Genomic DNA, 27,433 nt, shown 5'->3' on the forward strand with positions numbered 1-27,433 from the left:
AGCCTTCTCTGTGGTGGCCCCGACCCTCTGGAACCAACTCCCCCCAGAGATTAGAATTGCCCCCACCCTCCTTGCCTTTCGTAAGCTGCTTAAAACCCACCTCTGCCGCCAGGCATGGGGGAACTAAGATACACTTTCCCCCTAGGACTTACAATTTTATGCATGGTATGTTTGTATGTATCACTGGTTTTTATATAATGGGTTATTAACTGCTTTTTAGTATTGGATTTTGTTATACTGTTTTACTGCTGTTGTTAGCCGCCCCGAGTCTGCGGAGAGGGGTGGCATACAAATCCAATAAATAATAATAATAATAATAATAATAATAATAATAATAATAATAATTTATAAATGAAGAGGCAACAGCCACTGTGATCTCCGATCTACTAAAATTAACTCAGCTTTCGTAAGTCCTCTGATGACATTAATAGAGGACTAATGAAAGCTTAGTTAATTTTAATAGTTTTTAATAAATTTTAAACGATCCAGAGATGGCAATACATACATACACACACACATATATATATTGAGAGAAAAAGAGATATTCTGACACATTTGAAGGTAGAAGAACTAGCTATAATTTATGGTTGAAAGTACAGGGCTTCAGGAATCATGCTACCTTCATTAAAACAGCCACTTACATCACTAACTCTCCTCAAGTAGAGAACAATATAGTTGTGAAAGATGGAAAAAAAGAGGCAAAATAAGTACCTGCAGAAATGCAAATCCTAAACAGAAAGACAAGACCATTACAAAGAAAGTTTTAACCATCTGCCCTCCAGATACGCACGATCAGTCATAATTCAAAATCTTTATTCCTCCTGATTATTCTGTTTTAAGTCAGCGCTTAAGCCCTTCGGTTAGAAAACGTCTATTTTTAAAGAAAACCCTGTCACCCCCTCAAAACTAGATTTCCCCTAGTTTTGTGTGTGCGTGGATCTCTGTATTTTATTTTATTTTTGAGAAAAAGTTGCATTTACCGTAATAGTTTTCTTAGGGATATATTTACCAACTAATGAAATGTTTGTGGGCAGCCTATCCGGCAATGGATTTTTTTAAAAAAAAACACCAGTTTTCTCTTCAAGGACAGAACACAGAACTTGCTCTATTTGCAGAAAACCATTTTCCTCCTGGAACCATCGGAGGTGTACTCAGCTCATTGCAAAAGCTGTGTGATCCATTCATTAAGAGCCAGTATCCAGAATGTGTAAGCCCACCACAGCCATTTAAGACATGAGGCTCTTTTGGGGAGAGGAAGGTGAGCCAAGAGAAGACATATCATTCTACATCCAGCCCTCCTTTTAATCTAATTTTGTGGCAAAACAGAAGGAAGTGAAAAGAAACCTCACATGATTATCTTCCAGAGGCTTGCTATTTTCAAACATAGAAACATAGAAACATAGCAGTCTGACGGCAGAAAAAGACCTCATGGTCCATCTAGTCTGCCCTTATACTATTTTCTGTATTTTATCTTAGGATGGATATATGTTTATCCCAGGCATATTTAAATTCAGTTACTGTGGATTTATCTACCACGTCTGCTGGAAGTTTGTTCCAAGGATCTACTACTCTTTCAGTAAAATAATATTTTCTCATGTTGCCTTTGATCTTTCCCCCAACTAACTTCAGATTGTGTCCCTTTGTTCTTGTGTTCACTTTCCTATTAAAAACACTTCCCTCCTGGACCTTATTTAACCCTTTAACATATTTAAATGTTTTGATCATGTCCCCCCTTTTCCTTCTGTCCTCCAGACTATACAGATTGAGTTCATTAAGTCTTCCCTGATACGTTTCATGCTTAAGACCTTCCACCATTCTTGTAGCCCGTCTTTGGACCCGTTCAATTTTGTCAATATATTTTTGTAGGTGAGGTCTCCAGAACTGAACACAGTATTCCAAATGTGGTCTCACCAGTATTCTATATAGCGGGATCATAATCTCCCTCTTCCTGCTTGTTATACCTCTAGCTATGCAGCCAAGCATCCTACTTGCTTTCCCTACCGCCTGACTGCACTGTTCACCCATTTTGAGACTGTCAGAAATCACTACTCCTAAATCCTTCTCTTCTGAAGTATTTGCTAACACAGAACTGCCAATACAATACTCAATACAAAAACAACTGCTTTTTTAGCCAAGAACCTCTTCCCAGTAGATGCAATTTGCTTTAATTCAGAAGCCGACTCCAGTCATGGAGATGCATTTCCATGTTCCTTTTAATGTTGGGCAAAGGTTCAATTCACTAAGTCAGACCTGTATTATTTGATTGCAATTGATTCTCGCAGCAGCTGCTTCAGCCAAAGCTCTTTGCTTTTTCGCTTTAAACTCTGGGGAAATTGGCTCACATCCTCGGGGCTAAACTGCCTTCTTTTACAAGGTCAGACTACGCCGTCTGAGATAAAGGCATGCCGTTCTTGTGCACTTCTGTATGTTTAGCAAAGAATTATCTGAGCTGGCTAGAAAAATATATATATATATATATTCATTCAGTCATTACTTGCAGACAGGAAAACAACTTGATGCCACAGTAAAACAGGATGGTTCTGTTCTTAATAATGAAGAGCCTCTGGATCTAGGTGGCTATTAGATAATAGCAAGTGTATTCTCTATATCAGTGATTTTCAACCTTTTTTGAGCTGTGGCACATTTTTTATGTATACAAAATCATGGGGCACATTGAGTGGGGGGGCTAAAAAAAGTTTGGACAAAAAAATTCTCTCTCTCTCTCTCTCTCTCTTCCTCCCTTTCACCCTATTTCTCTTCCTCTTTCTCTCTCTTATTTATTTATTTTATTTATTTATTCAATTTTTATGCCCCCCTACCCCTTAGACTCAGGGGGCCTTACAACATGTTAGCAATAGCACTTTTTAACACAGCCAGCATATTGCCCCCACAATCCGGGTTCTCATTTTACCCACCTCAGAAGGATGGAAGGCTGAGTCAACCTTCAGCCGGTGATGAGATTTGAACCGCTGACCTTCAGATCTAGAGTCAGCTTCAGTGGCCTGCAGTACAGCACTCTACCTGCTGTGCCACCCCGGCTCTTCCTTCCTTCCTCTCTCTCTCCATCCCTCTTTCTTTCACTCTTCCTTCCTTCCTTCCTCTTTTTTGCTCTCTTTCTATCTCTCCCTCCTTCCCTGCCTCTCTTTCTCTCTTTCTTTCTCTCTCTTTCTCTTTCTCTCTTGCTTTCTTTCTCTCTCTTTCTCTCTCTTGCTTTCTTTCTCTCTCTCTTTTTCTTTCTCTTGCTGAGCTTCGCGGCACACCTGACCATGCCTCTGACCATGTTTCAACACTGGTTGAAAAACACTGCTCTATATCACTCTAGGAGTTTTCACATTCTTATACTAAAGACTTGTTTTGTTTACAAGTCTAAATTTTAGCTTAGCATATTTTACAAGTCCCTTCTACTCTCTTTCCTGTGACAATTTAGTTAACTGTGATCTGCAAAGCATGTGAACAAGGTTGGAGTGGAGACCCCTTGCTATAAAGGATGCTCAGAAGGAGGGTGGTGTTTATGTGCCTCCAGCACAATTGTTCTGAAAGGCTCATTTTTCAACAAAAAAAATATAATCTTCATTGAAGATAAATAGGGGAGGGAATACATAAAGCAAAAGGACTATGTGAATATTGGTACAAATGTATATGAATTTTGAGTGTACAGTTATAAATCAAAATTATGTACACGCTTACATATATAAAAGGAAACACAAGAACAAGGGGGCCCAATCTGAGGTTATTTGGGGGAAAGATTAGAAGTAACGTGAGAAAATATTATTTTACTGAAAGAGTTGTAGATGCTTGGAACAAACCTCCAGCAGACGTGGTTGGTAAATCCACAGTAACTGAATTTAAGCATGCCTGGGATAAACATAGATCCATCCTAAGATAAAATACAAGAAATAGTATAAGGGCAGACCAGATGGACCATGACGTCTTTTTTCTGCTGTCAATCTTCTATGTTTCTAGTATGAACCTAGCATATTGGTTCCATCATGTATATACTAATATTCAAATTTATAACATTTCCAAGAATTGATAGGTTGATTGGTTGGCTGGTTGGCTTTGTTTTTATGAACACCTGTAAATTTTTTAGTTGCAGGAGTAGAAAGGAATTGAGACATTCTCCTGCCTCAGACAAAGAACTAACTATTTCACATTCCATACCAGGGTGAGAATTAGGGAATGTAGATTGCTTTCTAATCCATTAGCTGTTAGCTACTTCTTCTTCCCTTAATTGGCCTTTAAGCATAAACATTTGCTTAAGAAATTTTCTATATCCAATTCGCCAATATTCTCATTCATACCAATGGTTCCAAGTGCTTCACCACACCTTTCTTAAAGGCTTAAGATTCCAAGAATGGAGAAGCCACTATTATCTTTCAGTAGTATAGTACAGTGATGGCGAACCTATGGCATGGGTGCCACAGGTGGCACGCAAAGCCATATCTGCTGGCACGTGAGCCATTGCCCTAGCTCAGCTCCAATATGCATGTGTATGCCCGCCAACTGATTGGGAGGGCGTTTTTGGCTTCCAGAGAGCTTCCGGGAGGATGGGGCACAGCCATTTTACCCTCCACTAGCTCCAGGAAAGCTTTTGGAGCCTGGGGAGGGTGAAACACGAGCCTATTGGGCCCACCAGAAGTTGGGAAACAAGCCGTTTCCGGCCTCCAGAGGGCCTCCAGGAATTTCACACTCTCATTGAATTATGGGTGCGGGCACTCGCGCATGCACCATAGCGCACGCCCATGCTCTTTCAGCACCCGAGGGAAAAAAGGTTTGCCATCACTGGTATAGTACATAAATGATCTCTTTCATGTTTATAATAATAATAATAATTATTATTATTATTATTATTATTATTATTATTATTATTATTATTATTATTTATTGGATTTGTATGCCGCCCCTCTCCGCAGACTCGGGGCGTCTAACAACAATAATAAACACAACATGTACAATCCAATAATAAAAAACAACTAAAAACCCCTATTATAAAACCAAAAATACACACAAACATACCATGCATAATTTGTAATGGCCTAGGGGGAAGAGCTATCTCAACTCCCACATGCCTGGCGGTATAAATGAGTCTTGAGTAGTTTATGAAAGACAGGGAGGGTGGGGGCAGTTCTAATCTCCGGGGGGAGTTGGTTCCAGAGGGCCGGGGCCACCACAGAGAAGGCACTTCCCCTGTAGTCCGCCAAACGACATTGTTTAGTCGACGGGACCTGGAGAAGGCCAACTCTGTGGGACCTTAACGGTCGCTGGGATTCGTGCGGTAGCAGGCGGTTCGGAAGGTAATCTGGTCCATTGCCATGTAGGGCTTTAAAGGTCATGACCAACACTTTGAATTGTGACCGGAAACTGATCGGCAGTCAATGCAAGCCATGGAGTGTTGAAGAAACATGGGCGAATCTTGGAAGCCCCACGATGGCTCTCGCGGCTGCGTTCTGCACGATCTGAAGTTTCCGAACACTTTTCAAAGGTAGCCCCATAAGCTTGCATTGCTGCAATGAGAAGGCCTCTTTCTGAAGTAATTTTAATCCAAAACGTTTTCATTCAGACTCTGTAGGAGAAAGAAAAGAATACATTCCCCTGCATGTTTTGATTGCAATGATTTTTTTTTTTTTTTGCTAAATGAAATGTTCATGTAAAGGAAGTGGATACTGCTACTCTATATTTAACATAATCTCTCTTTTGGCTCTCACTCTGGTTTTAATTTAAAGAAAAATAATCTAGAATTAGAGGTAGATGAATAGAGTAGAGTAGAAGAGAACAGAAGAGAACAGAATAGGTCAGCAACAGCAAACTGTGTTCTATCTGCCATGTGTCCAGAACTACCCAGCCCAACCAGTGAAGGGCAGTTGTTCCCTCTAATTTTTTGGGGGGGTGGGCGGAAAAGTATAGTGTCTGAGCAGCAGTCCCTTCGGGATTGGGCGGCACAGAAATATTAAATAAATAAATAAACAAACAAACAAACAAATAAATAAAAAACCCACCCTATTTTGCCTCAGAGAATTTCAAAATAAAATACTGTACTGTGTGTCTATCAATATCAAAATGCCACTTAAATAGTTGAGCTAGTTTCAAACTAGATTTTGATTTTCTTTCTCTCTTCCTTACTCCCATTCTTTTTCTTTCTCTTTTCCTTCCTCTCTTTTTTCTATCTGTTTCTCTCTCTTCCTCTCTCTCTCTCCTTCCCTCTCACTCTTTCCCTCTCGGCTTCTGGGCAGGTTTGGAAAACTCTGAGTTGATGATGATTTTTAAGTGAGCGATTGCTCACTGCTCAGCTTAGAGGGAACTATGGTGAAGGGCCACCAAATTTTTTACTACCACACTGTGGGCATGGCTTATGCAGGACACCCTGCATTTTCTTTCAACATCTTTCATGCAAATTGGGCGCTCTGGGGTGGAGCTCCATTTTTGCTACCCCACTGCATTACCCCCCTGGTCCGGCCCAACTGCAGCCCACCACTGAGTCCAACTAAGAAAAAAGAAAAAGAAATGTGCTGGTCTTTTTAAAAATAATAGATGAGTGAATTGCTTACGCACAAGCTGCTTGAAAGAAAAATTATTCCCCGAAGTTCCCAATTTATACCAAGCGGAGAGCACAGGCAGCATTCTTCCAGGTAATCCATCATTTAAACATTCTGGGACATATACCATGACACCCAACCGCCTAATCTTTCGCTAATGAGAAAGAGATAGACTGCCGAAGGAATCTCCTCCATTTGATTAGTCGACGTAATCACAGAGCTGTTACTTGGGCTTGCGATGTGACAAATGTATTGTAAGAGAGGTGGATTCAGTGAGAGAGTGGTCTCAAAATAGCAAGTCCAAAATGGAGACCATTTAGAGCAGGGGTCCTCAAACTTGGCAACTTTAAGACTTGTGGACTTCAACTCCCAGAATCCTCCAGTCAGCATAGTTGGCTGGAGAATTCTGGGAGTTGAAGTCCATAAGTCTTAAAGTTGCCAAGTTTGAGGACCCCTGATTTAGAGTACATATACATGGGTTATAAGATTTGAATGAATTAAATTATTCGATGGGTAGGGTCTTTGTGTGATGGGGTAGCATCTTTTGGATATCAGCAGTGATGGGCTTCAACAGGTACGGTCACGTACGCAGAACTGGTAGAAAAATTTTGATCAAGTCTGCAGTACCAGTAGAAAAATTTTGAATATTTTTTTTCCCATTCTGGGCTCTGGGTATGTTTTTCCCATTGCAGTAAATGAGGTTGAATGTGTATAATTTTAGAAGAGCTGTGCGTGGGTGGGTGGGTGGGTGTGTACATACACATACAATTTATATCGTAGATAATGTACTTTTTGCATGCCTGTAATTGATATGTACACATACAGTATATATACATAAAATTAAATAGTATATTTTGGATGTTCAGTAATAGTAAATAGATAGGGAAATTGTGTTTCTCTGAGACGAGGAGGGGCCAGGCACCCTAACCGTAACCCAAACCCTTGATGTGAATGACATCAAGTTGGCCTCCTTTAAGCCAGTCACATGACCTTTAAGCCACCACCCCCGGGTCACATAATCATCAAGCCACTCCCACCTGGTCACATGGCCAGCAAACCACACCCATAAAATAAGCCATGCTCACAGTGTGGTAGTAAAAAAATTTGTAGCCCTTCACTGGATATAAGCATGGTGACTCAATACACTAGATAAGAAATAACACAGTGCAGTCATTAATATAACTACTGATTACTTCTGTTAGTCTTTAGTTCTTTATTTTTCATTATACTACAGCCATAGGTGTCAAACTTCGTTGCCGTTACATGACATATTGTGACTTTTTTCCCTTCGTGAAGCTGAGATGGGCGTGGCCTGTGCATGACATATCCGGCCTACGGGCCACCAGTTTGATACCCCTGTACTACCACAACCTTGAAATGTTAAACTGGTAACACTGTAGATGAAGACCCAATGTTAGGATTATTTTAGGCACCACTCTAATTACAGGGAGAAAGTATGTCACAATCTCATGAAGAAGTGGTGACATGGCCAACCCAAAGAAGCAAGGAAGCTTCTTTGATGTCAGAGTTACTAACAATCACAATATCTAAAGAAAGAAACACATGAAATGAAATGTAAGAAACTGAAGTAAACAAACTTGAGTGTTTGTTTACCCCAAGTGAAATTAACCACTAAATATGAGTTAACAACCGCTGCCAGTTGCTGCAGATTTGATATACAAATGAGAGAGACCTATCTTGGGCTAAGGTAGCCAAAAATCAAGAGGAATCTGGTAGAACTTTTTGTTAAGCTTTTATTAAAAGACATACTATATATCTGACTTCATTAGATTCACTGAATTGTCAATGGGTATACCATAGGTTTTAAATTAGGACAAGATATGGGGGGGGAAGGGGGGGAAGACAGATTCCCAATTCATCTTAGTTTAAATTTTGTATCAATGTAGTTGTTTCAATCAAAATAAACCAAATACTGTATATATATGGTCATTAAATATATGGGCACTTCTAATAGAGAAATCTGAATCGGTTCCTAATAGTAAGCAGAGTTCATGCAATTCACATATCCAAGTGTAAATTGCAGAGCAGTTCATGGATTGTTGAGGTCATATATATGGGTCAAGACAATATAGAAAATTAAAGAAAGAGTTGATCCAGTAAGTCTTGACTTGAATTTTGAGTCAGAACCCAAGACCAATACAGTATAAGGAAGAGATTCAGAACATTCCAGTTATAATATGTAAAAGAGAACATGAAAAGCTATGAGGAAAAAACTAGCGTCTTCAAGGAAAAAGTCTAGTTGCCTTTTTGAAGAAAAAACCCACCTTTGGGACATGTCAATATCAGAGTTCATCAGAATAATTAATGGCTCAATTCTCTGCAGAAAGTTATGGTATTGCTTTATATATACTGCTCAAAAAAATAAAGGGAACACTTAAACAACACAATATAGCTCCAAATAAATCAAACTGTCCACTTAGGAAGCAACACTGATTGACAATCAATTTCACATGCTGTTGTGCATATTCAACTTTGTACAAAACAAAGTACTGTATTCAATGAGAATATTTCATTCATTCAGATCTAGGATGTGTTATTTGAGTGTTCCCTTTATTTATTTTTTCAGCAGTATAAATGTCACCAGAAATTGTGAACTGAAGCGAGGCTCAGTGGCTCAATTTCATGTTTTTCCACCACAGCAGTATCAAAAAAAAATACCTTAGGATGTATGATTGTGACGGCAGACTGACTGCTGTGCAAATCAGTAAGATGTAAAGAAATCCACATTTTGCCCCATGCTGGCACCAAAAATAATTGGATCTGTTATGTTTAAAACTATGGTTTAAGACATGGTCCCCAGGTAAAATTATAAGAATATTTGAGAAACCACATCTCAGATCCCAAATAGTTAAGGTGCCCTCTGGACAGCTGAAACCTGAAAATATAATAGCTTCCTGTGGGTCTCATGCCGGTTCAGACCAGTTCTTTAGAACCAGTAGCAGGAATTTCCCCCGCTTAACGAATTGGCAGCAATGGCTCTCTGGACACCCCCCCCCCCCCAAATTGGCTATCTTGGTGACGCCATTTTGTTTATCACTTCTGCACATGTGCAGAAACTGGCCCGGGAGGAAGCGAACCTGCAGCTCAATAAGTCAGAATTCACCCCTGGTCTCATGTAGAAATTATGTGAATCTACAATTTAGATCCACATTTTGCATCACAGCAGAACGAGATATTGTTTTTTTTCAAATACAGATTTTATTTTTCTCCAACATAGGATAAAAAACAGCACATAAGTACAAACACTAAAACCATGCTTAAAATAAAACATATAAAATTTTCTTTTTCTACTAATCATTCAATGGAGGCTTATCTTTCTTCCATTAAAAAAAACACATTCTATTTTCTATAGAAAATAGGATAAAAAACAGCACATAAGTACAAACACTAAAACCATGCTTAAAATAAAACATATATATAAATTTTCTTTTTCTACTAATCATTCAATGGAGGCTTATCTTTCTTCCATTAAAAAAACACATTCTATAGAACTTATATAATATTATCAAATAAGAAAACCTCAAAAAAAGAAAAAAACACAATATTTCCCCCATCTTACACTAAAATGAGAGAATGAGATATTGTTGCTTCCTGATTTTGTTGCTATTCCATGCAAACAGCTGTTATCTAGGATTTGAGTGTGATTTCCTGTGGATTCTTTATAAGAAATTGTGCAACTCACAAAAATCCAAGTCTCAGTTCCACTTGTGTTTGTTATCATATTATGCAAATAATTACAACACCATGTGATGATACGCGTGCTGGGCAATTTCAGGGTGATTTCCTAAGGATCTCCTAAAGAAGATCATGCAAATGCTTCTTAACTGCATAATGAACCCATGATGTAATCGCCCTTTGTTAGTACTTTTGACAGGGGAATCCCGTATCAGAATTACAGGCTAGTTACTGTGGATTTACCCACCACGTCTGCTGGAAGTTTGTTCCAAGCATCTACTACTCTTTCAGTCAAATAACATTTTCTCACGTTGCTTCTGATCTTTCCCCTAACTCACCTCAGATTGTGCCCCCTTGTTCTTTTGTTCACATTCCTATTAAAAACACTTCCCTCCTGAATCTTATTTAACCCTTTAACACATTTACAAATGTTTTGAACATGTCCCCGCCCCTCCTTTCCCTTCTGTCCTCCAAACTGATTTGAGTTGAGTGAGAAACATAGAAACACAGAAGATTGACAGCCGAAAAAGACCTCATGGTCTATCTAGTCTGCTTTTATACTATTTTCCTGTATATTTTCTGTATGACAGCCCCTTGCATCCACCGAATTTCCAGCCCCCTCCTCACACATCCCCCCCCCTGTGCCCGAGTTTAGGGTGGATATATGTTTATCCCAGGCATGCTTAAATTCAGTTACTGTGGATTTACCCACCACGTCTGCTGGAAGTTTGTTCCAAGCATCTACTACTCTTTCAGTGAAATAATATTTTCTCACGTTGCTTCTGATCTTTCCCCCAACTAACCTCAGATTGTGCCCCCTTGTTCTTGTGTTCACTTTCCTATTGAAAACACTTCCCTCCTGAACCTTATTTAACCCTTTCACATATTTAAATGTTTCGATCATATCCCCCCTTTCCCTTCTGTCCTCCAGACTATACAGACTGAGTAGAGTGAGAATAAATTTAAGGTACACACACACACACACACACACCAACAATCGACTTCAAGTAATTTGAAGTTACTTTCAAATGCGGTGGCGATCAGGCTTTATTCCAACGTTCCGTTTGCAATTCAGTTTCTCCAGCCACTGGGAGAGAACTGCCACTCGCCCACCCCAAACAAACAAGGGGCGATTCCGCCGGGCTGTTCGCTCCCCGCGTCAGCCGCCACCCCGGGAATGAAATCCAAAGCAGCCTAAGAGGAGCTTCCGCGTCCCTCCTTCCTTCCCTGTCCTCTGCCCCCGCAGCTCAGGAAAGCCTCCCTCCGTGCACAGGGCCAGCACGGCGAAGAAGCGCCGCCACGGCCGCCGAGAAGATCCCGAGACTCGTCGCCTTCTTCTTCGGCACCAGCAGAAGCAGCCGCCGCTACCGTCGCCCTCCTTCTCCCCCGGGACTGGATCGCAACGAGATCAAGATCGTCCCAACCGCAGGTTTCTCCCCGATGCCTCTCTCGGTCTCGGTCTCGGTCTCTGCTCCTCTCTCCCTCCCTCTCTGTCTCTCTTTCTGTCTCTCTCTTTCTCTACTCTTCTCTCCTCCCTCTCTCTGTTCCTCCCTCTCTCTCTCCTTCTCTGGTCCTCCTTTCTCTCCCTTTCTCTCCCCCCTCTCTCTGTCTTTCTCTGCTCTCTGCTCCTCACTCTTTCTGCCCTTCCCTTTCTGTGTGTGTCTCTCTTTCTCTGCTCCTCTCTCTTTCTCTCTCTCCCTCCCTCTCTCCTTGTCTTTGTTTCTCTCCCTTGTCTCTCTGTCTCTTTCTCTGCTCCTCCCTCTCTCCCTCTGTCTTTCTTTCTCTCTCCCCCCCTCTCTGTCTCTTTCTCTGCTCCTCTCTCTCTCTCTTTCTTTCTGTCTCTCTCTTTCTCTACTCTTCTCTCCTCCCTCTCTCTGTTCCTCCCTCTCTCTCTCCTTCTCTGGTCCTCCTTTCTCTCCCTTTCTCTCCCCCCCTCTCTCTGTCTTTCTCTGCTCTCTGCTCCTCACTCTTTCTGTCCTATTTCTCTCTTTCTTTCCCTCCCTCCCTCTCTTTCTCTGTGTCTCTCTCTTTCTCTGCTCCTCTTTCTTTCTCTCCCTCCCTCTCTTTCCCTGTGTCTCTCTCTTTCTCTGCTCCTCTTTCTTTCTTTTTCTCCCTCCCTCTCTTTCTCTGTGTCTCTCTCTCTTTCTCTGCTCCTCTTTCTTTCTCTCCCTCCCTCTCTTTCTCTGCTCCTCTTTCTTTCTCTCCCTCTCTCTGTCTCTCCCTCCCTCCCTCTCTCTGTCTCTCTTTCTCTGCCTTTCTCTCCCCCCTCTCTTTCTCTTCTTCCCCTCTCCCTCTGTCTCTCTCTCTCTGCTCCTCTCTCTTGTCTTTCTCCCTCTGTCTATCTCTGCTCCTCTCTCCCTCCCTCTCTCTTTCTCTGCTCCTCTCTCCCTTCCTCCCTTTGTCTTTCTCTCTCTTCTCTCTGTCTCTCTTTCTCTGCTACTCTCTCTCTTCCCCCTCTCCCTCTCTCTGTTTTTCTTTCTCTCTCCTCTGTATCTTTCTCTCTCTGCTCCTCTCTCTGTCTCTCCCTCCCCCTCTCACTTTCTCTGTTCCTCTCTCCCTCCCTCCCTCCCTCCCTCCCTCTGTCTTTTTTCTCTCTCTCCATGCTCTCTCTCTCTCTTTCTCTGCTTCTCTCTCTCCCTCCCTCTCCTTCTGTCTTTCTTTCTCTGCTCCTATCTCTGTCTCTCCCTCCCCCTCTCTTTCTCTGCTCCTCTCCCTCCCTCCCACTCCCTCCCCCTGTCTCTCTTTCTCTGCCTTTCTCTTCCCCCTCTCTTTCTCTTCTCCCCCCTCTCCCTCTCTGTCTCTCTCTCTCTGCTCCTCTCTCTTGTCTTTCTGCCTCTCTGTCTCTCTCTCGGCTCCTCTCTCTTGTCTTTCTCCCTCTCTGTCTCTCTCTGCTCCTCTCTCCCGTTACCTCGCCGCCTCCGTTTCAGGCAGCCCTCTCCGATGCCCTCCACCTGCTTGAGCCGAGGACGCCGGGGCTTGACAGCTCCTCGCATCCACCGAACTTCCAGCCCCCTCCTCACACATCCCCCCCGTGCCCCAGCTTTAACTCCCCAGCGCGGTTAGGAGACGGCGGGGGGGGGAGGACTCCCCCCATCTCCTCCCGCCCCCCTCCACCTCCGGTCCAACTCGAGGGTCCCCCGGGGCAGCCGAATGGAACCGGTTCGCGCGCCGTCCTTACCTGGGTGCAACATACTTTGGAAATAGAAGATGACGAGGGCGAAGGATCCCAAGCAAGTGACCAAAACCATCCGGCAAATCCGATTGATCCTCATCACTTCCAGCAGCGCCTGCTTCATGGCTTTGTCCCGGCGAGAATACGGCGAGGTAAGGCGGCGGGGAGGAGGGAGACCCTCGCCACCCCGCAGGCGCTTTCTCGCCCAAGAGTTGCGTGGCGGGGGAGCCGGAGCGCACGGCGGCGGCAGCGGCGAGAGGCAGCCTGGGCAACCGGCCGGCTTCTTTCGGGGAACCGGGCTGGCGCGATGCTTGGCGGCGGCGAGAGCTCCCTCCTCCTTCTCCTCCTCCTCCTTCCGCTGCTGCTCTGGAGGATGCCGCGGACAGCAGCTCGCAAGCGCCGCTTCATTTGGCTGGGAGCTAGTCCTAGCTCGGAGTCTGCCATTCGGCTCAAATTGAGGGGGGGAGACCGTCGAGTAACCTGCGCAAGGCCGGCATCACCTCCGAGGAGGTGGTCTCGCGCTCCCCATTCGAGACACCCCGCGGGTGAAGTTGGTCGCGTCCGACTGCCCCCCCCCCCGCCCAAGTCGTCTCGCTGTTTTCTTCCCGGTCCTAAAGTCTTCCGATTCGCGGAAGGTTGCAATGCGCAGGCTGAGTGAGATGGGTTGTGAGGAGCACAACCTGCTCCTATCCCATCTGGCAAAATCAATGGTAGGCAAAGTTGGTTCTTCTATTACATGAGGACTTCAACTCCCAGAATTCCTGAGCTAGCATGATTGGCTCAGAAATTCTGGGAGTTGAAGTCCAGAAGTCACAGAAGAGCCAACTTTGCCTACCCCTGGGCCAGGTGAAGAAAAAAAAATGGTTGTCTGAGGCAGGGGTAGGCAAAGTTGGCTCTTCTGTGACTTGTGGACTTCAACTCCCAGAATTCCTGAGCCAAGGTTTCCATGCTCTCCTTCCTAAAGATACCCGGAGCTTTTGCCGTTTGAACCCACCTGATGAGTTCTGGGGTTCTTGAAAATATTTATTTCTTTTTATTTATTCCTTTTATTTAACTTGATTTCTAAGCCGCCCAATCCCAAAGGATTCAGAGCAGCTCACAACAGTATAAAATTACAAATAACAACAGCAATAAAAAGAAGTCAAGAAAAAAACTAATTTCTAAAATCCAAATTAAAACTTCAGACAATTCAACAGCATACGTACTAATCATTCATACCAACTCATCACTGTATGCTCAAAAAAATTAAAGGGAACACTTAAACAACACAATATAACTCCAAGTAAATCAAACTTTTGTGAAATCAAACTGTCCACTTAGGAAGCAACACTTATTGACAATCAATTTCACATGCTGTTGTGCACATTCAACTTTGTACAGAACAAAGTATTCAATGAGAATATTTCATTCATTCAGACCTAGGATGTGTTTTATTTATTTGTTTGTTTGTTTGTTTATTCAATTTTTATGCCGCCCTTCTCCTTAGACTCAGGGCAGCTTACAACATGTTAGCAATAGCACTTTTTAACAGAGCCAGCATATTGCCCCCACAATCCAGGTCCTCATTTTACCCACCTCGGAAGGATGGAAGGCTGAGTCAACCTTGAGCCGGTGATGAGATTTGAACCGCTGACCTTCAGATCTACAGTCAGCTTCAGTGGCGTGCAGTACAGCACTCTACCAGCTGCGCCACCCAGGCTCTTATTTGAGTGTTCCCTTTATTTTTTTGAGCAGTATATTTATATAAGATTTTATTTTAAATAGAAGGAAAGAGAATAAAAGATAGAGGTGGAGAAAATAAATAAATAAATGAAATACTGTAGCTAAAATGCATTTTCCATCCAAAAATGCCGCCCAGAGTCCTTTGGGAGTTTGGCAGCATATAAATTTAATAAAACAAATAAATAAATTTTAAGAAACTCTTGGTAGTCACAGCAACCAAACTGTTATACACATCAGTCGGCTTAGACATTGCATCCATTGAGGCATTAAGCAACTTAAATAGAAACAACAACTAAAAAATGGAAAATAAATATTTTCTTGGTCTTAACTATTTTCATTCTGTTTTTTAATTATTTTTTGTTCTAAATGTTGTAGATTTTGTTCTAGGTGATGTCTTGCATGCTCATACAGGCAGGATTGCTGACTTGAAAAAAACAAATAAACATGTTTTCTGTGTCCTTTGTTCCATTTTGAAAGTTAAACTTCAATTGAGAAGGAATAAGCATGATATCCAAATATCCAAGAGGGGAGGAATTGTTCAGCAAAGGAGGACATCTGGACTTCAACACAGAAATTTCTAATTTTGGGAAAGGAAATATGTGAGCACTGTCTGGTAAGACCTAAAATAGGGTTAATACTTTTTTTTAGAAACTCTTAGCTCCCAATTTAAATCTTCACACTAAAAAAGAGTCTAGCAAATCTGGGCATTATCTGCATAAGAAATGCAACTCCGATTCTATCCCCTTTGCATTGTCAATCCTCAGCTTGTTTCTTTCCTAATACAGAAAAATTAAGAAGCTTGGAAACTGCAATTCCCCGTGCAAAAAAAGAGCCCATAGTGACAGACTAACTTGTTATCTACAGATCCTGTCTGCAGATCTGCAGATCATTTATTACTTCTTTCTTTATTACTTGATGACATGACTTTAAAAAAAAAAATCCTTTAAAATAAAGGTTTCTTTAGATAAATAAAGAGGAGGCCCATCTTCTATCTGTCATCAATGTACGGTACTTTGAAAATTTATTCCAAAGGCACAAGACACGACATGTTTATAGCCAGACAGGAACAAACGCAGAATAATCTGTAAGTTTTTCAGGCTATGATAGCACAATGGATACTTGTGAAAAAAAGTAAATCCTGATAACTTGGCTTTTTGATGTCCTAAAATCCTTAGGGAGACTTTTGATGCTACACACCCTAATCTGTGAAGGTAATCGATGCAATGTACTGAATCAGTAGAATTTATCCATTGTGCAATACAGTACTGTATTGTTTTCAGCTGTAAAACAACCTCTGCTGCAAAGATTATGAAAGATAAAGGCAAATAGGAGCATTTCTCCTTGATGCTCATTTCAATAGCACTAATTTATGACTAGTTCTGTATGAAAAACAAATTAAGATATCATCTACAGGACTCAAGAGTGTCCACATTTATTTATTAATTGGATTTCTCTGCAGTGGTAGATCTACTTACGAACTTAATTTGCTCCGTGACCAGGTTCTTAAGTAGAAAAATTGTAAGAAGAAGCAATTTTTCCCATAGGAATCAATGTAAAAGCAAATAATGTGCGCGATTGGGGAAATCACAGGGAGGGTGGAGGCCCTGTTTCCTTCCAGGAGATTCCTAGAGAGGCCCCACAGAAGCTTCTCCCCACCTCTCCCAGCCCTGTTTCCTCCCAGGAGATTCCTAGAGTGGCCCCACAGAAGCTTCTCCCTGCCTTTTTCAGTTACAGTTTTGGAGGGTCGGGTTTGTAAGTGGAAAATGGTTCTTGAGAAGAGGCAAAAAAATCTTGAACACCCGGTTCTTATCTAGAAAAATTCATAAGTAGAGGAAATCTTAGGTAGAGGTACCACTGTAAATCAAAACAGATGTACAGTGTTCCCTCAATTTTCGCGGGTTCGAACTTCACGGAAAGTCTATACCACGGTTTTTCAAAAATATTAATTAAAAAATACTTTGCGGGTTTTTTCCCTATACCACAGTTTTTCCCACCCGATGACGTCATATGCCATCGCCAAACTTTTGTCTGCCTTTAATAAATATCTTTTTTTAATAAACTTTAATAAATAAACATGGTGAGTAATAATCTGAATGGCTGCTAAGGGAATGGAAAATTGCAATTTAGGGGTTTAAAGTGTTAAGGAAAGACTTGTGATACTATTCATAGCCAAAAATAGTGTATTTACTTCCGCATCTCTACTTCGCGGAAATTCAACTTTCGCGGGCGGTCTAGGAACGCATCCCTCCCGAAAAGCGAGGGAACACTGTACATGGATTCATACAAGAGTTCAAAGTGATATTTTCCATCTTCTTTTTTCTTACTTCTTTCTTCTTCTTCTTCTTCTTCTTCTTCTTCTTTCTTTCTTTCTTTCTTCTTTTTTCTCTTTTTTCTTTTCTTTTTTTTTTCTTTTGCCAGACTTTGGCATAGCGTCTTCCTCTTTTTATATATATTTCTTTTGCCTCTTCCCCCCCTTGCTATATACCAGACTAAGATACCTATTGTAGTTTGAGTCTTCGGAGAGGGGTGGCAGTACAACACAGCAAACGAGATCACTATGCTGGATTTCGTATTTCATCACCAGTCGGGCGCTTCCCAAGCACCTAGGACTGCGTGATGTAGCGGCGAATTAGTAAAGCGGCCTTTTGCAATTGACAGATGGAGATTTTGTCAATTCCGATGGTTTTCAAATGTCCGCTGAGATCCTTTGGCACTGCGCCCAGCGTGCTAAGTACCACTGGGACCACTTTCACTGGCTTATGCCAGAGTCGTTGCAGTTCGATTTTTAGATCTTCGTATTTCACTAATTTCTCTAGCTGCTTCTCCTCAATTCTGCTGTCTCCTGGGATTGCGATGTCGATGATCCATACTTTCTTTTTCTCCACGATCACAATGTCTGGTGTGTTATGCTTCAGAATTCAGTCAGTCTGAAGTCGGAAGTCCCACAGTAATTTTGCTTGCTCATTTTCGACCACTTTTTCGGGCTTATGATCCCACCAGTTCTTTGCCACTGGTAAATGGTAGTTCCGGCACAAGTTCCAGTGGATCATCTGTGCCACAGCATCATGTCTATGCTTGTAGTCAGTCTGTGCGATCTTTTTGCAGCAGCTGAGTATGTGATCGATTGTTTCATCTGTTTCTTTACAGAGTCTGCACTTTGGAAGGTCTGTTGATTTTTCAATTCTGACTTTGACAGCATTTGTTCTAATGGCCTGTTCTTGTGCCGCCAGTATTAGTCCTTCTGTCTCCTTTTTGAGTGTTCCACTTGTAAGCCATTATTATTATTATTATTATTATTATTATTATTATTGTTGTTGTTGTTGTTGTCATTAAAATAAAACAAATTAAAATATGGTTTTCTGGAGGAGTCAGAGCAGCTTTTTTTTACTAGTATTTCAACACTGCCAGCTCTAACATGCTTGCAATTAATTGAGTTTGCTTTAATAGCAGGGTACCCTATGGATTAATTCTTTCTTCAGGCCAGGAGGTTATTCCAGTAGAAAGACATGTTCACTGTCATCCCCACAATTTCCTGTATTTTACTTGCTAGAAATTACCATTCTCATCCCCTGGTATGACATAAGCTTACTGAATACTGAAGTTCTCTGTTTTGTCCTCTTTTATCTCTGTTAATATCAAATTGAGAAGTATGTAACCTGAGGCTATCAGGCTTTGCCTCATTTCATTCCATTGTTATTCAGTTTACGATGAAATCAAAATTAGTTTTCCCTGGTCCTGCTTGATTTTTCAAGCATGCGGGCCTTCTAAAGACCAATGAGTTGTCAGCAAAGAAAAAAAAATGAGGTACAGACCGCTTGCCTAATGAAACAAAATGTGTGGCACGCTATAAGCGGCTATAATACTACTACTACTACCACCACTACTGATCATCGCACAGCCAAATATTCAGACTGGGTTTGGCATTTTTGTCTACCTATCGAGTATTTACCAAGGACCCAGGATAGGCAGATCTGGATGTTTGACAGTATTACACATATTGTCGCAGGATGGAAACTATAGGGTCCCGTCAACTAAACAATGCCGCTTGGTGGGACCAAGGGGAAGAGCCTTCTCTGTGGTGGCCCCGGCCCTCTGGAACCAACTCCCCCCAGAGATTAGAATTGCCCCCACCCTCCTTGCCTTTCGTAAGCTACTTAAAACCCACCTCTGCTGCCAGGCATGGGGGAATTGAGATACTCTTTCCCCCTAGGCCTTTACAATTTTATGCATGGTATGTCTGTATGTATGTTTGGTTTTTATAATAATGGGTTTTTAATTGTTTTTAGTATTGGATTATTATTATATGCTGTCTTATTATTTCTGTTAGCCGCCCCGAGTCTCCGGAGAGGGGCGGCATACAAATAAAATAAATAAAATAAATAAAATAAATAAAATAAATAAAATAAATAAAATAAATAAAATAAATAAAATAAATAAAATAAATAAAATAAATAAAATAAATAAAATAAATAAAATAAATAAAATAAATAAAATAAATAAAATAAATAAAATAAATAAAATAAATAAAATAAATAATAAAATAAATAAAATAAATAAAATAAATAAAATAAAATAAAATAAAATAAAATAAATAAATAGGGAAAATGTATCTTTTTTAAATGTACACTGAACGCATATGCACCAGTGACAAATTTCTTGTGTGTTCAATCACACTTGGCCAATAAAGAATTCTATTTATTCTAATCTATGTATCTATCTGTCTGTCTGTCTGTCTGTCTGTCTGTCTGTCTGTCTGTCTGTCTACCTACCTACCTATATACCTACCTATCTATCTATCCATCGTTGTTGTTGTTGTTGTCAATATTGATTTAACCTTCAATGTGATTCACAGTCTGGAGCTGGTAAAAACTCAACAATTCAAGTCTTCACCAAGGGCCTGAGCTTTTAAGATATTTTTATTATACCTGATCCCTGATGATTCTGAAAGTCAGCAATGCCATTACTGAAAACCACTAAATAAAATGTTTTCTAGTCATCCAACTCATGTACTTTTAAAGCGCCCATTTCAAGTTGGGTTTCTGATATCATAAAAGGACAACAAATTGCGAATTATCAAATATTTATCACTGAGTTGACTGAAATTTTTACCGTCAGAGAGGAGGAGAGATGCTCTTGGAATCTTATAGCTCAAGTGCCCGAAGAATTACAAGATCCGACAGAGTTGGCATGCTCCGTATCCCATCAATTAAACAGTGTCGTCTTATGGGACCCAGGAAGCATGCCTGCTCTGTAGCTGCATTGCCCTCTGGAACACAACTACTTCAGCTTCAACCGCAACAACACAAGAGCATGCAACAGCTTCAAACTCAATGTTAATCGCTCCAAACTTGACTGTAAAAAATATGACTTTAACAATCGAGTCGTCGAAGCGTGGAACTCATTACCTGACTCAATAGTGTCAACCCCCAACCCCCAACATTTCTCCCTCAGACTCTCCTCGATTGACCTCTCCAGGTTCCTAAGAGGCCAGTAAGGGGCGTACATAAGTGCACTGATGTGCCTTTCATCCCCTGTCCAATTGTCTTTCCTTTCCATTTTATCATATATATTCTTTCCTTCCCACCTACTTCTCTTCCTCTTCACTTCCTATCTTTTATATATCACTTAATGTCTATTCCCTTTCATATGTATTGTATATTGGACAAAGAATAAATAAAAATAAACAATTCCCACCTCATATTGGGTTGGTCCCAACCCTGCTGGTTTTTAGGAATGTCTTGAAGAAATGCTTCTTCTCCCAAGCATTGAATGGGATGTTATATTGAGCTTGTTTTAATTATGTGGTGTCTGTGTTTCTGTGTTTGGCATAATATGTTTTATTGCTTTTTTCCCCTTACTCTGATGTTTTTAATCCCAATGTTGGTTGGCAAGTGGGCGGCCATGAGTAGCCATATAAATTGAAGGAATGTATGAATATACTGCTTTGGCTACTAGTAACACCCACCCACACAACTTTCAAATAGAAGAATCTACAACATAAAGCTGGCAAATATCTGATTCAATCAGATGGAGCCAAGCGGAACAATTGACGAAAGGAAGTTATTCTGTCTGTGAGAATATGGATCTAGAAATCTAGATTCTCACTATGCTAACATTCATTTATTGTGCTTTGCAAATGTTTATTATAGTCCAGACTAAGCTCACATTAGAGAAATATCTTTCAGCTGTGGTGAGGGGGATGTTTGCCCAGGTTCGCCTGGTGCACCAGTTGCGGCCCTATTTGGACCGGGAGTCACTGCTCACAGTCACTCATGCCCTCATCACCTCGAGGCTCAACTACTGTAACGCTCTCTACATGGGGCTACCTTTGAAAAGTGTTCGGAAACTTCATATCATGCAGAATGCAGCTGCGAGAGCAATCATGGGCTTCCCAAGGTATGCCCATGTTACACCAACACTCCGCAGTCTGCATTGGTTGCCGATCGTTTTCTGGTCACAATTCAAAGTGTTGGTTATGACCTATAAAGCCCTTCATGGCATCGGACCAGACTACATCCGGGTCTGCATTCTGCCGCATGAATCCCAGTGACCGGTTGGGTCCCACAGAGTCCGTCTTCTTCGGGTCCCGTCAACTAAATAATGTCGTCTGGCGGGACCCAGGGGAAAAGCCTTCTCTGTGGTGGCCCCGACCTTCTGGAACCAGCTCCCCCCGGAGATCAGAAGTGCCCCCACACTCCTTGCCTTTCGTAAGCTCCTCAAAACCCACCTCTGTCATCAGGCTTGGGGGAACTGAACTACCCTTTTCCCACTAGGCCTATACAATTTATGCATGGTATGTTTGTGTGTATGTTCGGTTTTAATAAGGGTTTTTTAATTATTTTAAACATTAGATTTGTTACACGTTGTTTATTACTGTTGTTAGCCACCCCGAGTCTACGGAGAGGGGCGGCATACAAATCTAAGAAATAAATAAATAAATGAAATAAATAAGTTTATTTTCTATAGCAAGTTCATGCTGAAAGAATTCAGTTTATGAATACAGTAGATATGCAAATAAAGACCTTATGAGTTTGAAACAGATGCTGGTTGCAAAAAGAGAACAGATGATAAAATGATGAGTAGATTTTAAGAAATATATAGAACAGGAAAGGAATATTGTAGCTTACTTGAACAAACTGTTGCCAATCCCTATGTTTCCATCTCAACAATATAAGGTCTCATATCATACAACAAGAGGGCCTTGGCAGCTGCATAGATCAAGCAGCCTCTAGACTTTCTTTCTTTCTTTCTTTCTTTCTTTATTCCTTCCTTCCTTCATTCATTCATTCTTTCATTCATTCATTCATTCTTTCATTCGACTTCTATGCCACCCAATCCCAAATGCCTCAGGGAGGCTTACAACAATAAAAAAAATACAATATAAATAGATACAAAGGGATAAAAAGTCAAACATTTTCTAAAACTAAAACATTATAAAACTGAATTAATCTATCTATCTATCTATCTATCTATCTATCTATCTATCTATCTATCTATCTATCTATCTACGGTATCTATCTATCTATTGGATTTATATGCCGCCCCTCTCCATGGACTCGGGACGGCTTACAACATTTCAATAAAAATACAATATATAAAACACTTCTAAATCCAATTAACACAAATAATTAATTTGAAATATTTTAAAAAGCTAAACATTTAAAAGTCAAACATTCAGAAACATAAAACAGCATCCTACACTTCATTGAGTGATAGCGGATTTTAGGGTTGGAGTAGTTATGATGTGAGCTGGTTACAATCCTTACTCCACATGGAAGAATCTATGCCCAGCAGGATTGGTTAGTGTGAAATGATAAGTAACTAACAGCATTACAGAAATGACAACTCAAGCCAAGACAGTTTCATGGCTACAGAGCAGTTGAGAATTTCAAATAAATTTCTGCCAGACCAATTACCTATCTTGCAGAGTCATTTCATAGCCTCTTTTTGTAATATTTAACAAGATAGCAATATTGCCAGGGGAACTGGAAAATGGTTAGTGTTACCTGGCCATTGAATTGATCCCCTAGAACAGTGATGGTGAACCTATGGCACGGGTGCCACAGGTGGCACATGGAGCCATATCAGCTGGCACGTGAGTCGTTGCCCTAGCTCAGCTCCAATATGCATGTGTGTGCTGGCTAGCTGAATTTTGGCTCTCACAGAGGCTCTGGGAAGGCATTTTTGGCTTCCAGAGAGTCTCCAGGGGGACGAGGAAGGGCATTTTTACCCTCCCCTGACTCCAGGGAAGCCTTTGGCGCCTAGGGAAGGCAAAACACGAGCCTACTGGGCCCACCAGAAGTTGGGAAACATGGAGGAATCTGTTTTCGTCCTCCCCAAGCATTGAATTATCGGTGTGGGCATTTGCCCACGCATGATAGTATACACACATACACTTTCAGCACCTGAGGAAAAAAAGGTTTGCCATCTGTTCTTTATCACAAAATTCAAAATAAACTAAGCACTCTTTTTGCATCGCTTCTGTGACCAATCACACTTGAATTCCTTGTGTATCCAATCACACTTGGCCAATAAATTATTCTATTCTATTCTATTCTACTCTACTCTACTCTACTCTACTCCATTCCATTCCATTCTATTCCATTCTATTCTATTCTATTCTGCTCTTTCCAGGAACCAATGAAATTTCTCAATCATAAATCATGTCAAACCAGTCTAATCTGGCTATCCTACCATATTAGACTGGTTTGGAATAATGTGCCAGCAAGATGAATTTCAAAGGGCAGATACTGTACAAAGTCTTAACAATAGGTTGGAAAAGTAAAAAGGCATGGATATAGAAATAGGTGGGGGCAAGGATATGCTGGCTGGGGAACTCTGGGAGTTGAAATCCACATAGTTTAAAATTGCCAAAGTTGAGAAAACTCTATATCAGAGGTCTTCAAATTTGGCAATTTTAAGACTTGTGGACTTCAAAACCCAGAATTCTCCAGCCAGCATAGCTAGTACTATGCCTTTGTATCTGTCCTTTGAAATTCATTCTGCATAGAGGGCTGAAGAATTCTGGGAGTTGAAGTCCACAAGTCTTAAAGTTGCAAGTTTGGGGACTCCTGCCTGCTGTATATACTATGGAGAAAAGGGAACAAAAAGCCTCAGGCATGGAACTGTTGCTTTTGGAGGTGACCCTAAATCTGATGTAATGTCTAGTTTTTGCCTCAAAATGAAAGATCTAACAAACAAGTGAAATACTAATATTTAATTGTTTATTACTCATGCGGTGTTGCCATTTGCAAATTGCTTTTCAATGGTTAGTATGCAGTCTGTCCCAAGCTGGGAGGATTGAACTGAAATAAAACTTTTAACAGAATAATTGCAACATGTGTGTGGGGAGAATCCTAGGAGTTGAAGTCTACAAGTCTTAAAGTTCCCACATTTGAAAACCCCTGGACTTTGCTATCAGAAGGTGACAAAAGATGATCACATGAACTGGGGACATGGCAACAGTCATAAATATGAACCAGTTTTCAAGCATCCAAATGTAAATTACATGGTCAAATCAAATGTAAATCACAATGCCTTAAACATGATCTAAGTATTGCCCACAAGATCATATGCTGCAATGTCCTGCCTGTCAAAGACTACTTCAGCTTCAACCACAACAACACAAGAGCACACAACAGATTTAAACTTAATATTAACCGCTCCAAACTTGACTGTAAAAAATACGACTTTAGTAATCGGGTTGTCGAAGTGTGGAACTCATTACCGGACTCTGTAGTATCATCCCCTAACCTCCAACATTTTACCCTTAGACTATCCACGGTTGACCTCTCCAGATTCCTAAGAGGTCAGTAAGGGGCGCACATAAGTGCACTAGAGTACCTTCCGTCCCCTGTCCTATAGTCTCTCCTATATCTCATATTTCTTCTCTACTATATCCTCTATAACCTTCATTGTGTATTATTGTGCATTGGACAAAATAAATAAATAAAATTAAATTAAAAAATGGTCCATGAGGATGCTACAATGGTCATGAGAGTGAAAGCAGTGAAGGGCTACCAAAACTTTTACTACCACACTGTGGGTGTGGCTTATAACGGACGCCCTGCATCTTCTTTCAACATCTTTCAGTACAAATTGGGTGCTCTGGGATGGAGCTCCATTTTTGCTACCTCACTGCCTTCCCTCCTCGTCCAGGCAGTAGCCCACCCCTGGTCATAAGTCACATTTTTCAGTGCTGTTGTAACTTTGAACGGTCACTAAATAAATAATTGTAAGTCAACAACTACCTATAGCAGTGATGGTGAACCTATGGACGGGTGCCACAGGTGGCACACGGAGCCATATCTGCCGGCGTGTCAGCAGTTGCCCTAGCTCAGCTCCAACGCACCTGTGTGTACCAACCAGTTGATTTTCACCTTGCGCGGAGGTTCTGGGGGGACATTTTAAATTTCCAGAGGGCCTCTGGGAGGAGGCAGTGTCACGCTGTATATTGACAGCCCCTCAGAGACATTTAGTAATGAAACAGTTAACTAGTGTGTTTTATTGGCTCCTCCTCTGATGTCACTTCCTTTTCCTCCTCCTTCTTCCTTCTTAACCTCCATGATGTAAGATGTATATGTTCTCCTGTCCTTCGAGACAGTCTTTTATTTGTTTTATCTCTGTTTTAAATAAATATCTTGTTTTTAAAAATGGTTAAGGCTTCTATCCATCGACCTCCGAAGTTAAGGTTCTAACAGACTTTAATTTCTATGACAGGGAGAAGCTTCCGGAGCCTGGGGATAGTGAAAAATGGGCCTACCAGGCTCACCAGAAGTCAGAAAATGGGCCATTTCCGGCCTCTAGAGGCCTCTGCATGGGAAGCCATTTTTGCCTTCCCCATGCATTGAATTATGGGTGTGGGCACTTGCCCACATTTGTGATAGCAAGGGATAAAAGGTTTGCCATTACTTACGTATATCTTGAAAGGAGGTAGATCCTTCTTCATGAAGGATGTTGAAGGCGAGCCACCTGTTTGAAGAGTCGCTGAACACTGATATCGCAAGAAAGGATCTAAACTAGCTTATCTTGGGGATTATATCAGTTTTACTTTGTTCTCATCATGTTGTTCTATAGCATTTAAATTAATATGGATTTCCCCCCCCCAAAGGTCAATTTAAGGAGAAAATAGAAAAGCAGCTGTACAAGTAATAAAATCACTTCTGCTTCTAATTACATGCAACTTTCCCTGCTTTCCTCCATCTGCTAAAGAAAACATGGTACTTTTAACATTTAAATAATATGAGGCAATATTTCAAGGGAAGGAAGAGAAATTATGAATCACATGGAAGTCTTATGAGGTAATGCAAAGTAGAATCACTTCACACATTATATCCAGCCAGAAAGTTTGCCAAGCATTATTCATTAATGTGGGCAAGTTAAATAAACATGAAATGATTCTGAATAATCTACTTTGGAATGCTGTTATGAATAGAATAACCATATTCCATTCATCTGAAAGAAGGTTGCCGCAAGGGTGGTTTTTTCTTTCACTGCTCCTGTTCTGTCGAGCTCTCTGGTAGAATCCTCCCAAAAATGCAGACACACACATGTTTGAAAATTCAAAACAATGTTCTTTATACCGAAAATGCAAATAAACAGAGCACTCTTTTTGTATAGCAAAGAGCACTCGTCTCCCAACAAATTGGTAATTTGTACAAGTCCCTTATCAGTTCTGTGATACTTAGCTTGCAGCTGTGAGGCAATTCACAGTCCTTCTTCTTTCACAAAGTGAAACACACTTTACTCTGGGTTAGTTTCAAAGGGGGGGGGGGGGGATCAGCACACAAAGATCAAAGTCAGCAAAGTAGTCATGAAACACAAGGATCAGATAATCCTCCACAATGGCCAAACCCACAGGCTGCTATTTATAGTAGCCTCACTAATTACCACAGCCCCACCCAACCACAGGTGGCCTCATTTTCTTTCATAATAATCTCTCAGTTGTTGCTGCCTATGCATCGCTCTCCGCATGCATGGCTGTAACATTAACTCTTGTTCTGAATCCAAGGAGGAGCTAGATAATTGATCTCCTTCTGAGCTGTCTGCCACACTCTCCTCCTCCCTGTCACTCATGTCTTCTTGGTCAGAGGAGCCTTCATCAGCAGATTCCACCGGGGGCAAAACAGGCCTGCAGCATGTGGATGTCTCCCCCACATCCACAGTCCTTGGGGCAGGAGCTGGGCCAGAGCTAACCACAACAGCTCCCAGCAAATAGTTAGTAAATGTTAGGCAACAGATGAAGGCTCTTTGTAAATCAGTGGGTTGAAATATACAAAATACAGACAAGTAGAATCCCAGTTCTACATAT

At 41.2% G+C, this 27,433-nt stretch overlaps 1 protein-coding gene across 3 annotated transcripts in view; it reads right to left on the reverse strand.

Annotated features, from left to right (window-relative positions):
* The window catches only part of CHST11 (carbohydrate sulfotransferase 11), a 248,841-nt gene extending 235,050 nt beyond the window's left edge, over positions 1-13,791 (reverse strand). The window contains exon 1 of one of the 3 annotated variants that reach the window (XM_070756296.1): positions 13,423-13,791. In XM_070756296.1, the coding sequence (XP_070612397.1) occupies positions 13,423-13,525 (103 nt within the window). In that variant the 5' untranslated portion in view covers positions 13,526-13,791. Of the gene's footprint in view, positions 1-13,407 lie in introns of all 3 variants that reach the window. The other 2 variants (XM_070756294.1, XM_070756297.1) reach the window with 2 other exon arrangements.
* Positions 13,792-27,433: the final 13,642 nt, after the last annotated feature.

This window comes from Erythrolamprus reginae, chromosome 6 (genome assembly GCF_031021105.1).
Source record: "Erythrolamprus reginae isolate rEryReg1 chromosome 6, rEryReg1.hap1, whole genome shotgun sequence".
Classification (NCBI taxonomy): domain Eukaryota; kingdom Metazoa; phylum Chordata; class Lepidosauria; order Squamata; family Dipsadidae; genus Erythrolamprus; species Erythrolamprus reginae.